This window comes from Bombina bombina, chromosome 3 (genome assembly GCF_027579735.1).
Source record: "Bombina bombina isolate aBomBom1 chromosome 3, aBomBom1.pri, whole genome shotgun sequence".
In the NCBI taxonomy this organism is placed as follows: Eukaryota; Metazoa; Chordata; class Amphibia; order Anura; family Bombinatoridae; genus Bombina; species Bombina bombina.
The window spans coordinates 817,857,161-817,870,174 of NC_069501.1; the positions used below are offsets into that span (position 1 = coordinate 817,857,161).

Here is a 13,014-nt window from a genome sequence, read left to right on the forward strand (position 1 = left end):
GCACATTTGTTAATTAAAATAAATTGGAAAGTTGTTTAAAATTGTATGCTCTAGCTGAATCACAAAAAAAAAATGTGTTTTATGTCACTTTAATATTTTGCAGTGGAAAAATATATTAACTACAGTTATCCAATAGTTGTAGCCTTCATTTTTTCTCTTAGGATAGTCGCATTTTGAAAAGTGAATTGGTATAATTTGTGGCCTGGTCTGTTGTCCCGTAAACAACAAATAATGAATAAATCTACTTTTGAGATAAGGATGTATTTATCTGCAATGAATGAATCGCTCTCATGCATAGGCATCTGTTTGCCCAATAATATATCTGCCCCCTGGTATGTTAGGTCCATACCGGTACACTGTATTTAACTATATATGCTTGTGTGTATTGTTCACGATAGTTGATTTGGAAGGGAAATGTTGATTTGTTACCTGCATATGTCCTTCTATTGAGAGAAATGCTATTTACCTGGGGAGGAGTTAGGGGATTTTATAATTGCCTCTGGTCTTGGAGCAACGGGTTGTACGGGCCGCGTCTGCTTTGCTGCAAGCTTTTTAAGGCTTCCTTTCCTCTTATCAAACATTTCTTGCATGCTTTTCTGTTTCTGGAATACTTTGTGGACATGTTCCTGTCGAAGTAGAATTGTTTGTTATTTTCACCATGATTCTGTCTTTGTTTTTTGTTTTTTTTTACCATATTTTAAAAGACAAAAACATATTTAAAAATGATTATTGAGCAATATTTTTCAAGTATTATTTATTAACAGAACATGAGTGTAGTACAAAGGCCATCATATTTACTTGTAACTAAACAAAATAACCCGGTGAACTTGTTAGTAATCACTTAGGATTCAGATCAAAGGCTGAGGAAAGACGTTAAAATAGTTGCGGAAAGAAAGCACTAAGGTTTTGATGAAATTCCCCACAATGGCTGAATTGTGTGTGTGTTTAAACGTGTCCAAGATGAAAATGCCAGGTAGTGCAAGCAGGAAATTCCACAGAATAGATGGAGCATAAGAAAACACCTATAAGCAATAGATGAAGCATGTACGGAATTATGACGCAGTGTATGGTTACCTGCAGTTCTGGGCTGATAATTTCTTCATACTGTTTCAAGATTTGAGCTAAGTCTTTGATAGTGTTATCTGCGCCCGTTTCTAGGAATCTTTCAATCTCTTGAAGTGCTGATTCTGCTCCATCTTGGGACTGGAACTTATCCACAGGTTGAGAAGCTAGCAAATAGATTCCTTCATCACACCACTCCATTGTCTGAAAATGAGGCAAAAAGGTCCTAAGAAAACAGTCACTTATCTGGCTATGTGGATAATATATATATTGCTTGTTTGTGGTCTGGTTTTCTTATTGAAAAAAGGATAGTTTTATTAGAAGTACAGTTGGACATTTTTGAACATCATGGAACAGGGTGCCTTAGCAGCTAGCCCATCGTGCTTTTTTCACTTAATTTTGAAGATGTGGTGCAGAATGTTCAGTATATAATCAAGCGCTAATAAGATCCAGTTAAGGTCACACATACATTAAACTTATGATTTGTGATTGTCAGTGTAAGGAGAAGCAAGGGTATATATTGCCTTGTTAATATAATACAGAACAAGACAGATCCACATCAGATACAACTAATGCTTATTTTACAAAACATGCATTATGGTATAAGTATTATGAGACTCACCTTCTCCAGGTGCCTGTGTAGCTCCAATGATTTATGGAAGAGCTCCCGTCTCTGCTCTATGTAGTTGCTGGTGGTCTCACACAGCTGATGAAGCTCACTGCATTTTGGGAGGATTGAGTCCACAGCATAGTGATTATTTTGGATGAGCTGATCACCTTCATTGGCTAAAGCCATGGCAGACTGTAAAACTTCCTATGACAAAAAAAGCATGTTGGCCAATTGAAATAAAATCTGGTCATTGCATAGCTACCAATACAGAAGCATTTTAGGCTTGGTGGCTTTCAATGATACTGTAATATGCATGACAAAGACGTTGCTTGATTTAAGTTTTTGTTTTTTATCCTGGATCAGCAAAATAATTATATTTAACACAAATTGATTATCAACAACTTGATGGCTTTACATTGTTTTATTGTGTTTATTTTTTATCCAACTATATTTGCTTATTTTAAACACTCTACTTATGTAATAGTTTAAGAATGAGAAAAAAATAAAACAATTTAAATGCAAAGCATTTTATTAAGATGTTTGTGTGCACGTCTAAGTATTTTGATTAATATGATCTTCATATTAATTATTTTTATTTGCTAATTATATAATTTTACACTATAAAGCAAACACATCTTACAGATCTGGGAACCAGTTACCTGAGATCTCTCTTCAAAGTTACTGAGATCCTTCAGGATGTGCTCCACATGTGAGCAGCTATTTCCCACGTCCCTGAATGAGGATAATCGCTCAGTAACGCTGTCTAGCGATGTCTTGACCTAAAACAGGGCAAAAGTTGTATAAAATGTTTGGTACCAAAGCTTAACTAAAAAGAGTAAACATATTAAATAAAGTAACGCTACTCACATTATGGGGGGGGATTATATTCTACTATGCCAAATGCCAATAAATACTAACAAGAATATCTTTTGTTCTTACTCAAACACCTTAGCTACAAAAGGCCAAAATGAAGAGCCAGGTAAAAATATCAAACATTTATTTACATCTGAAACATATTAACATTAACAACAATTAAGTCATAGATTCTACTGCAATCAAAACGTTTACTACCTGGTAGCAATAATATACGTAGTTCATGCCCTGCCTGTGTTCATTCCCTTTACCCTCAATATCATTATTATTGGCCACTAATTATTAATCTAACCCTTTATGGATATTAATCCAACCAAAATTCTCAGAATAAAAAAGCCATGTATGCTCAGATTGAGAAATAGTAGTAGCTTTTTTCCCCTCTCGTTTGGTGACATTCTGTTATAACCTTACTTGCCGGCCTGGCATAATTGTAACTATGACTCACATGATTCTTTAGTATCAATCAGAGGTATGCATATGACTTTAAACATTGGGAGTACATAGTCTGTATGACATGCATCATCACACAGATCAGACTGGAATGTGAAAGAATAATATTTTTTTTTATACTACAGCTGGCTTCACCCAATAAAATTCACTTAAAAATAAGAACTTATCCGCTGTAATTTAGTCATTTTCATTTGTCTGACTCGTCCAATTAACGTATTGATTTTACAAATCTTATTTTCTTGATTTCACATTAATAACAGTGCCAAACACACAGCAGACGACTTAATACCATCAAGTTTATTAACATACACATTAAATACAGAACCTAAACAAATGATACCTGTCAATTTTCCTAAGTTCCTTTGTGATTGCTACAGCCTATTTACTAAAGGTCATCAGAGTCTCCATCCTTAGTGAATAGGATGTAAAGAATATCATTGTAACTGTAGAAACTTGAGAGGCCTTTCCAGCCTAGGCCAGCCAAATAAACTGTACAATTAAAAGCCTTACCTCTCGAAATTTGAATTCAAAATGTCGCAACTGCAAACACTGCTCCAGCTTCTGCTGATGTCTTGACCAAAACTCATCGAAAGCTGTTTCTGTTTCATTTAACTGCATGATCAGCCTTTATAATATGAAACAAAAGTGTTTAGCAAAAAATCAGCTTATCTTTTCAGCGCTATACAAGATAGAAAACAAAAAATATTCAACAATACTAAGCAAACTGCACAGATTTTGATATGATTTCATGTAATTTGTAACAATGAAGGATATTGTTATCGAGCACTAATGATTGATTTACAGATTAAATAAATTAAGCTTATTATGTTCTGTCATATGTTCCAGCCTAATTACTATCGTTTTGCACATTGGTAAATCACTATTAACATAAAAAAACAAGTGATTATGATACTATTATCCAACATTTAACATTACTCAGAGAAGTTACAAAAGGAAAGAACCCTACATTGTAGTTGGAAATAATTATCAAATGACCAGTTTTAACAGGAACAGGTTGTTTAATGCTTTATAATGACGGCAAAGCTTTGTAGTCCTGAGAGAACTATGCAGTCAGTTTCTAGAGTGTTTTAATACTTTAGAGAAAAATCTCATTTATTCAGTTTCTTGAACTCAGAAACGCTTCTACAACATGATCATCAAACATAATATTACAAGATGTTTGCCTATAACGTTCATGTTATGAATCTGGTTGTTATTATTATCAGTTATTTGTAAAGTGCGGCCAAATTTTGTATTGCTGGGTGAGTATGAATACATAATGACTCAAGGTAAAAAAGAATTAGTTACATAAATAGACAAAAATGAGACTGACTGTATCCCGGAGAGCTTACAATCTACAGATCAAGATGCCTCTCACCTTTCCACAGTGGTCTGGTTGTCCAACTGGTCTGCATTCATCCTATAGTCAGGGTTTTCTTTGACAGGCTCCATGATCCTGTCTAGTATGACATGCCCCTGCTTTAATGCTAACCTCAGGTCATCCTACAGGAGGGATAAACTAATAGTCACACTTGCCAATGCCACAACACCAAAAAGCTGAACACCACCACACAAACAATACATTACAAATGTGTTAAACAAATTAAAGCAAATACCTGCAATTCTACATTATGTGCAGGATGCCGTTTATAAAGTAATGCATTGCCCTGCTTGCATCTGTCTACTAGTAAAGAGCACTGCACAAGTTCTCACACTCCCCTGAAGTAATATTCATGAGATACCCACAGCGAGAGGTGCACGCAGCACTTACATCTGTAGAGTTCATTGTAAAAGACTTTCTTGAACAAAGGAAAAAGAAAGTAAGACCAGAGCCTTGGATACAAGTGCTGAAGTGGTCATATAATAGTTTGTCTGGCAAGACTAAGCAACACGCTATAATAATTGTCTTCCCCATATAGAACAGTATATTTACATAACTTCACATCAACCATCACTCATCAAATCCCTGGATAACAGTTTAGACTCACAGTTCTGTGCATGAAGTGCTGGGATGACACGGCCCAATATAACCCACTGAGAAGAGCTGTGTTTAACCCTTTGATTGCCTAAGAGTGGTTGCAATTCATTTAATAGAAATGCATTGCAACTTTTTTTTTTAGCAGTCAATGGGGTTAAGAACTGTTATTTCAAGCTGTGAGTTAACGTAAACATTTACAAATGCTTTTGGCTGTGCCTTACTTTCATTTTGTCTTTCTTCTCTGCATGCACAGCTAGAAGGGAGCTGGTGGAGGGCACATCATTTGGCAGTTCGGTTTCAGCCAGTTCTGTCCCGAAGGACTGAAGTATCTGGGCAGTTTGCTTCACCATTAGGGCAAAATTTTCTATAGCCTATTAAAGACCAAAAAATATCACTTTTTAAAGTCATGTCAAAGTTTTTCTATGCAAACAAAATTATTACAAGAAAATACATTGCTGGAACTTCTAAATCTATTTGGTCAGAGTGGGATGCATCTGTAGTTATAACTAGACTTTCCCCTTTTATTTTAGTTTGCTTCTATGAGAGCCACCTGCAAAAAACCTCAGCTCTCTTGCTTCAATCAGAAAAATGCCACTACAAAGTGTGTCTTCCTTTACATTCAGTGTGGTGTGCAAGGTCTAGAGCCCAGTCCTCTGAGCAAGGTATCCTTATGCAAGGGGAGAATGTGTTAACAGGGTGAGAAACCTGCGCTACGCAGCACCAGGAAGTCACTTACCGTGCGGTGTAGTAGCCAGCTTTTATGACAATAATCCAGACTGCCGTCAAGGTCCTGTGTGAGCTGTGACTTGTCAATGTAACTGTGTAATTCTGTTGCTGAGTTCAGCATTATGATCTGTGCAACAAATACATTATTACTACTCAATTTATAAAGTGGAAAAACTTAACCAGGGTTACAGGGGTATTACAATATAACCTTTTCTTGAACTTTTTTTACTTAATTTTTGTATTCTCTAATACTAATATTTAGCTCACTAATATAACACTAGATTATTTAAAAATGTTCCAGCTTCTTTTAATCTATAGTTATCCAAAATATCTCTAGGTCAGTTTTCCTAAACTCTTGCACTTTTTTACACAACCCCTTAATAGGTCATAACAGTGAAAAAAATGGAATGGTCTAATTTGTTAGTGTAAGTTATTTCACTACTCAAGCTGTAACTCTATGTATTTAACAACTAAAAAGGAGTTAAACACATAGTTAAAATCAAGCCAGCAGCAGTCACATGACCCTGCCAATCACTGGCTGTTTCTCTGCAGCTCCCAAGTGGGGCTTTAAATGTTTGCTTAATGTCTTTGCAGGGATAAGCATTGAAACTTACAGCATAAGCAAAGAAAAAAATACATAATTAGAGTATGCCATTTTTACTACAATGTCCCTTTAAATATGACTAAATTGTGAGGTTCATGTCTTGACAGAAATAAGGGCAAACATTGCAGAAGTAATCAGGTAATACTTGGTGCTCTGTTTTTAATTACTCACAGCTAGATTACAAGTTATGCGCTCTATACGGAAATTAACAAATGTAACAAAAGTTGCATTATTTAACCCCCTATAGCACAGCCATTACAAGTTTTCAAACAGCTGGCTTGTGTGTGCAATATGGTGCTTTTAATCTCCATACCGCACAAAATACAAGCGCTGTTTTGACGTGCTTGTGAACGCTTTCCCCATAGACATCAATGGGGAGAGCGGGTCAGAAAAAAACACTTGCGATCTCGGAATGAAAAGCTCCGTAACGCAGCCCCATTGATGTCTATGGGAATATGGGAAAAAAATATAATGTTTAAACCTAACACCCTGACATAAACCCAGAGTCTAAACACCCCTAATCTGCCCCCCACCGACATCGCCGGCACCTACATAATGTTATTAACCCCTAATCTGCCGCCCGATATCACGCCACCTAAATAAAACTATTAACCCCTAATCTGCTGCTCCCGATATCGCTGCCACTATACTAAAATTATTAACCCCTATTCCCCTGCACCCCAACATTACCCACACTATAATAAATCTATTAACCCTTATTCTGCTGCTCCCAGACATCGCCGCAACTAAATTAAGATTTTAACCCCTAAACCTCTGGCCTACCACATCACTACCACTAAATAAACCTGCTAACCCCTAAACCGCCAGCCCCCCACATTGCAACAATCTAAATTAAACTATATTAACCCCTAAACCTAACCGTAACCCTAACACCCCCTAACTTGAACGATCTTCATTCAGGCGGCCTCTTCTATCTTCATCCAGACGGCATCTTCTATCTTGATCCCGGCGGTGCGGAGCGGGTCCATACTGAAGACATCCAGCGTGGAGCATCCTCTTCATACGGTCGCCGCTGTACACTGAATTTTCAATGCAAGGTACGCGATTCAAGATGGCGTCCCTTGCATTCCTATTGGCTGAAAATTTTTAATCAGCCAATAGGAATTAGAGCTGCTAAAATCCTATTGGCTGTTCAAATCAGCCAATAGGATTTAAGCAGCTCTCATTCTATTGGATGATTCATCATCCAATAGAATGAGAGATGCTTAAATTGGGAATATCACTCCTGGCCAGCAGGAGGAGGCAAAAAGCACCACAGTTAAGCTAAGTATCACTCCCTTACCCACAACCCCCAGTCATTTGACCGAAGAGAAATGGAGAAAAAGGAATAACACAAGGTGTAGAGGTGCCTGAGGTTATAGCCAAAAGAACAACTGTCTTAAAATAAGTGGACCATATCCGGAAATAAATACATTTAACAGGTAATCATAAATTTTGTTTTTCTTTCCTAAGATATGGTGAGTCCATGGCTTGAGTAATTACTGTTGGGAACCAATACCCAAGCTAGGGAGGGACAAGACAGGCAGTCCTAAACAGAAGGGACCACCGCTTGAAGAACCTTTCTCCCAAAAAAAGCCTCAACCGAGGCAAAAATATCAAATTTGTAAAATTTGGAAAAAGTATGTAGAGAAGACCAAGTTGCAGGCTTGCAAATTTGTTCCACAGAAGCATCATTTTTGAAAGCCCAAGAAGAGGAAACAGCTCTTGTGGAATGAGCCGTAATTCTCTCAGGAGGCTGCTGTCCAGTAGTCTCATAAGCCAAACGAATTATACTTCGTAACCAAAAAGAAAGAGTAGTAGCAGTAGATTTCTGACCTTTACGTTTCCCAGAGAACAGAGGGCAAAGGACTGGCGACAATCCTTAGTCGCCTGTAAGTAGAATTTAAGAGCACGTACAACATCCAAATTGTGCAACAAACTGTCTTTGGAAGAAGAAGGATTAGGACACAGAGAGGGAACAACAATTTCCTGATTGATATTTCTATTAAAAACAACCTTAGGAAGGAAACCTAACTTAGTACAAAGAACCGCCTTATCGGCATGAAAAATATTATAAGGGGAATCACACTGCAGAGCGGAGAGTTCCGAGACTCTTTGAGCAGAAGAGATAGCAAAAAGAAATGTCTATTGAATGCAACGGCTCAAACTGAGCCAGCTATAAAACTTTAAGAACAAGGTCAAGGTTCCAAGGAGGAGCAACAGACTTAAAGACAGGCCTGATTTTGACCAAGGCCTGACAAAAAGATTGCACATCTGACACATTCGCCAAACGTTTATGTAGTAAAACTGATAAAGCATATAGGAAAGAGAAACATTATAAACAGCGCTTAGCCTATATTGAAATACAGGATAGCTAGGGAAGTAAAACAACTTAGTTAAAAGTAAACTAAATATAATCTAAATATAATGATCCAAAGTGGTGTGATAAATATAAATTATTTATTAATACATAAATGACAGCAGACGATTTGTCTTAAATGGTGTGCTTAAAATAAACTTTCTGCCCATTACTTAAGGGTGTTTAAACAGAAGTTGATACAGAAGTTACAACCTATGATATTTGGACTGAGCTGGCTCCAATAGTATTATATTTGAAGGTGGTTTACTCAAATAGCTGAAGTGGTATTAATGCAATATAGAGGCTGAGGAAACGTCCTCCCCTCTCTAGAATTTTATTTACTTTTAACATTTGCTATTTTAGTTTATTTTAAGCACACCATTTAAGACAAATCGTCTGCTGTCATTTATGTATTAATAAATAATTTATATTTATCACACCACTTTGGAGCATTATATTTAGATTATATTTAGTTTACTTTTAACTAAGTTGTTTTACTTCCCTAGCTATCCTGTATTTCAATATAGGCTAAGCGCTGTTTATAATGTTTCTCTTTCCTATATGCTTTATCAGTTTTACTACATAAACGTTTGGCGAATGTGTCAGATGTGCAATCTTTTTGTCAGGCCTTGGTCAAAATCAGGCCTGTCTTTAAGTCTGTTGCTCCTCCTTGGAACCTTGACCTTGTTCTTAAAGTTTTATAGCTGGCTCAGTTTGAGCCGTTGCATTCAATAGACATTTCTTTTTGCTATCTCTTCTGCTCAAAGAGTCTCGGAACTCTCCGCTCTGCAGTGTGATTCCCCTTATAATATTTTTCATGCCGATAAGGCGGTTCTTTGTACTAAGTTAGGTTTCCTTCCTAAGGTTGTTTTTAATAGAAATATCAATCAGGAAATTGTTGTTCCCTCTCTGTGTCCTAATCTTTGCACTTTGGAGCATTATATTTAGAGTATATTTAGTTTACTTTTAACTAAGTTGTTTTACTTCCCTAGCTATCCTATATTTCAATATAGGCCAAGCGCTGTTTATAATTTTTCTCTTTCCTATATGTTCACCGTAGAATAATTGTGAGATTATTCTGTTTAAACAGCACACAGGGTTGAAAGTGAGGCGCTTCTTAACCTTTTTTATCCTAAAAACTGATAAAGCAGAAATCTGAGCCTTCAGGGTACTGACTGACAATCCCTTCTCCAGGCCTTCCTGAAGAAAAGATATAATTCTAGGAATTCTAATTCTACTCCAAGCGTAGCTCTTGGATTCACACAAAAAGATATTTACCTCATATCTTATAGTAAATCTTTCTAGTAACAGGCTTACGAGCCTGAATCATGGACATTATAGACAGAATGAAGCATTAAATCTCCAAGCAATCAGCTTCAGAGAAACAAGATTAGGATGAAGGAAGGGACCCTGAATCAGGAGGTCCATCCTCAGAGGTAGTCTCCAAGGTGGGAGAGATGACATCTCCCCTAGGTCTGCAAACCAGATCCTGCAAGGCCACGCAGGGGCTATTAGAATTACTGATGCCCTCTCCTGTTTGATACGAGCAATGACTCATGGAAAGAGAGCAAATGGAGGAAACAGGTATGTCATCCTGAAAATCCAAGGAACCAACAGAGCATCTATCAGAACAGCCTGCTGAATCTCTTGACCTTGAACCATACCTTGGAAGCTTGCCGTTCTGATAGGACACCATTAGATCTAACTCCGGGACCCCCCATTTGAGGACTAAGCTGGAAAACACCTCCGGATGGAGTTCCCACTCCCCGGAATGAAAAGTCTGTCTGCTCAGAAAATCCACTTCCCAGTTGTCTACTCCTGGAATGTGGATGGCAGATAGACAGCAATTGTGGGTCTCAGCTAACTGAAGAATCCAAGTAACTTCCTTCATGGATAAGGAACTCCGAGTTCCTCCCTGATGATTGATGTAACCACAGAGATTATGTTGTCTGACTGGAACCTGATAAACTGGGCTGAGGACAACTGAGGCCAAGCCAATAGAGCATTGTAAAATCGCCCTCAACACCAAGATGTTGATGGGAAGAGCAGACTCCTCCCGAGTCCAAAGGACCTGAGCTTTTAACGATTTCCAGACTGCTCCCCAGCCCAGCAGGCTGGCGTCCGTGGTCACAGATGTTCCTGAGAAATTCACCATGGGAGCGAGTCCCTTGATGACTGATCTAACTCTATTCTCGGAGATAAATCTGTATGGTCGCCATTCCATTGTCTGAGCATATACAACTGGAGAGCTCTCAAATGGAATCGAGCAAAAGGAATGATGTCCATGGAAGCCACCATCAGAACGATTACCTCCATACATTGAGCCACTGAAGGATAAGCAGTAGCCTGAAGAGAGAGGCAAGAGGAAATTATTTTGTATCTCCTGACCTCTGTCAGAAAAATCTTCATCAATAGAGAATCTATTATTAATAAACTTTTAAGAAGGAGAGTATTGTAGTGACCTAATAAGTAACTACACAAGAGACAGGGATATCAGCATTTTCTTTTTTATTAATGGTTATAATAACCTTAGCAATCATCCCCATTCGGGAAAAACACAGTGCAATAAAGTTTATGCAAGCCTATACCAGATATAGACCCTAATACTGGGCTTTACATTTGAACCACATCCAGAAAGTACACGGTAAAGCTAAGGCCATACAGTCCTAGGACAGCAGTTTGCAACATTCACACATAATTCTAGTGTTCATGAGTTCAATTCAACAAATAACACCTCTAACAGAGGATGGCAGTGCAATGACCTGCACTAATTAGCCATCATGTTAACCCATGAGGATCTATATTTGCTAAATAGAGTATTAACATTTGCCATTTTAGTTATCGTTAAGTACCTAAGAAAAACTTGGCTTATGTGTGATAATTAGACCAAGGGGAAACCGAGCAACACCTATTTCAGAGGGCACCCCTAACATATATGAAGGATATGGTGTCCTGAAAATAAATTGTGAAGGATCTATGTTCGGTCCCCCTAATCTTAGGTCACAATGGTGCCACTTTGCAAATTGTAATAATCAGACAAAATTACAATATAGCTACAACGAAAATAAAGGTGACAGGTATCATGTACATATATAGGTAAACCGTTGTCATAGTGTTCTTAATAGACAACAAGTCAGACAAAAAGGTTTGTTTCCTCCAAACTTGTAGTGCTTGTTAATGAGAACCGCCCAGAATACAAGTTAAACATGTGCCTGATCGAAAAAACACCATATAGTTACGTCTTCAGCGGGGGTAGAATGCCTTCCCTCTGTTACGGCAAAGTCACAATGTCTGTTGAGGCAATCCTCCAAGGCAAACAACCAGCAATCGTGTATCCAAACGGCTTCACTAAGCCTGTAAATTGCCAACTTTGTTTCCAATTGTTCCAATTGTATCAACTTAGTTGCAAACTTGCTTGTACCAAAGACAGAGCGGCCCGCTCCGTGCACGTCACTGCCAACGCGCATTTCACCCCCACGTGACCACTATGTCATGGGGTTTCCTCAGGGCAAACGGATAGAGGACATAGACAAACCTTGCTATTTACCGTCCATAGTTCCCACTGATTGGCTAAGCATTTAGAGAAACAACCAATGGGACAAACCGTTAGAGCTGCATATGTTTGATTACGAGGAAGGGTGAAAAATTGAAATTAACTAAAAACACTTGCTGTGTAGTTACATTTAACCAAAATATCAGAAAATAAAATGCATTTATTTATAATTCCGGATAAGCTAATCATCATAATACACTCGTAGTGTCCAATTTATTTAGGACCACTAGGAATGTAGATACCGGAAAAAAATTAATATAAAAAACTTCTACATATATATTTACATTATCCATGGTTCACATGAATAGCCCTGAACTAGTATACGCATTCAGTTAACAATATGAATGGACATTTAAATACCATGATAGACCAAATACTCACTATCATGATTTTAAACTAGTTTTGTCCCAATTTTCTCAGACCATTTCTTCAACAATTTTAACTTTAACATTCTTTACTTAGCATATTGAAACAATATTCGCACGCCGTGCCTCACAACAAACTGTCCACATAGTAATAAAGGGGAGAAAGTGTGTTTTATATCCCAAACTTTTATAGGAAAGCCGCAAACTCAAACTTCTCATTAAGACCCTTTGGGGCCAAAGTTTGTAGTTTATACATCCAGGCTGTTTCCTTTTTGAGAAGTATATTATCAATGTCCCCTCCTCTGCCAAAGAGGGAACAAGTTTCTATACCTATGACTTTGAGGTCTGTCACATTGGAGTTATGATGTATTAGAAAATGCAGAGCTACCCCACTTTTTATGTCGCCATCTTTATTTGCTTTTATATCGTCCCTA

The 13,014-nt window shown here is 37.6% G+C and overlaps 1 protein-coding gene across 1 annotated transcript in view; it reads right to left on the bottom strand.

Annotated features, from left to right (window-relative positions):
• Positions 1 to 13,014, bottom strand: part of MCF2L (MCF.2 cell line derived transforming sequence like) — a 353,557-nt gene that overhangs the window by 87,544 nt on the left and 252,999 nt on the right. Inside the window, 8 exon segments of the mRNA XM_053707774.1 lie at positions 467 to 626; positions 1,075 to 1,266; positions 1,685 to 1,876; positions 2,332 to 2,451; positions 3,506 to 3,620; positions 4,374 to 4,498; positions 5,195 to 5,344; positions 5,710 to 5,826. Coding sequence (XP_053563749.1) covers positions 467 to 626; positions 1,075 to 1,266; positions 1,685 to 1,876; positions 2,332 to 2,451; positions 3,506 to 3,620; positions 4,374 to 4,498; positions 5,195 to 5,344; positions 5,710 to 5,826 — 1,171 coding nt within the window.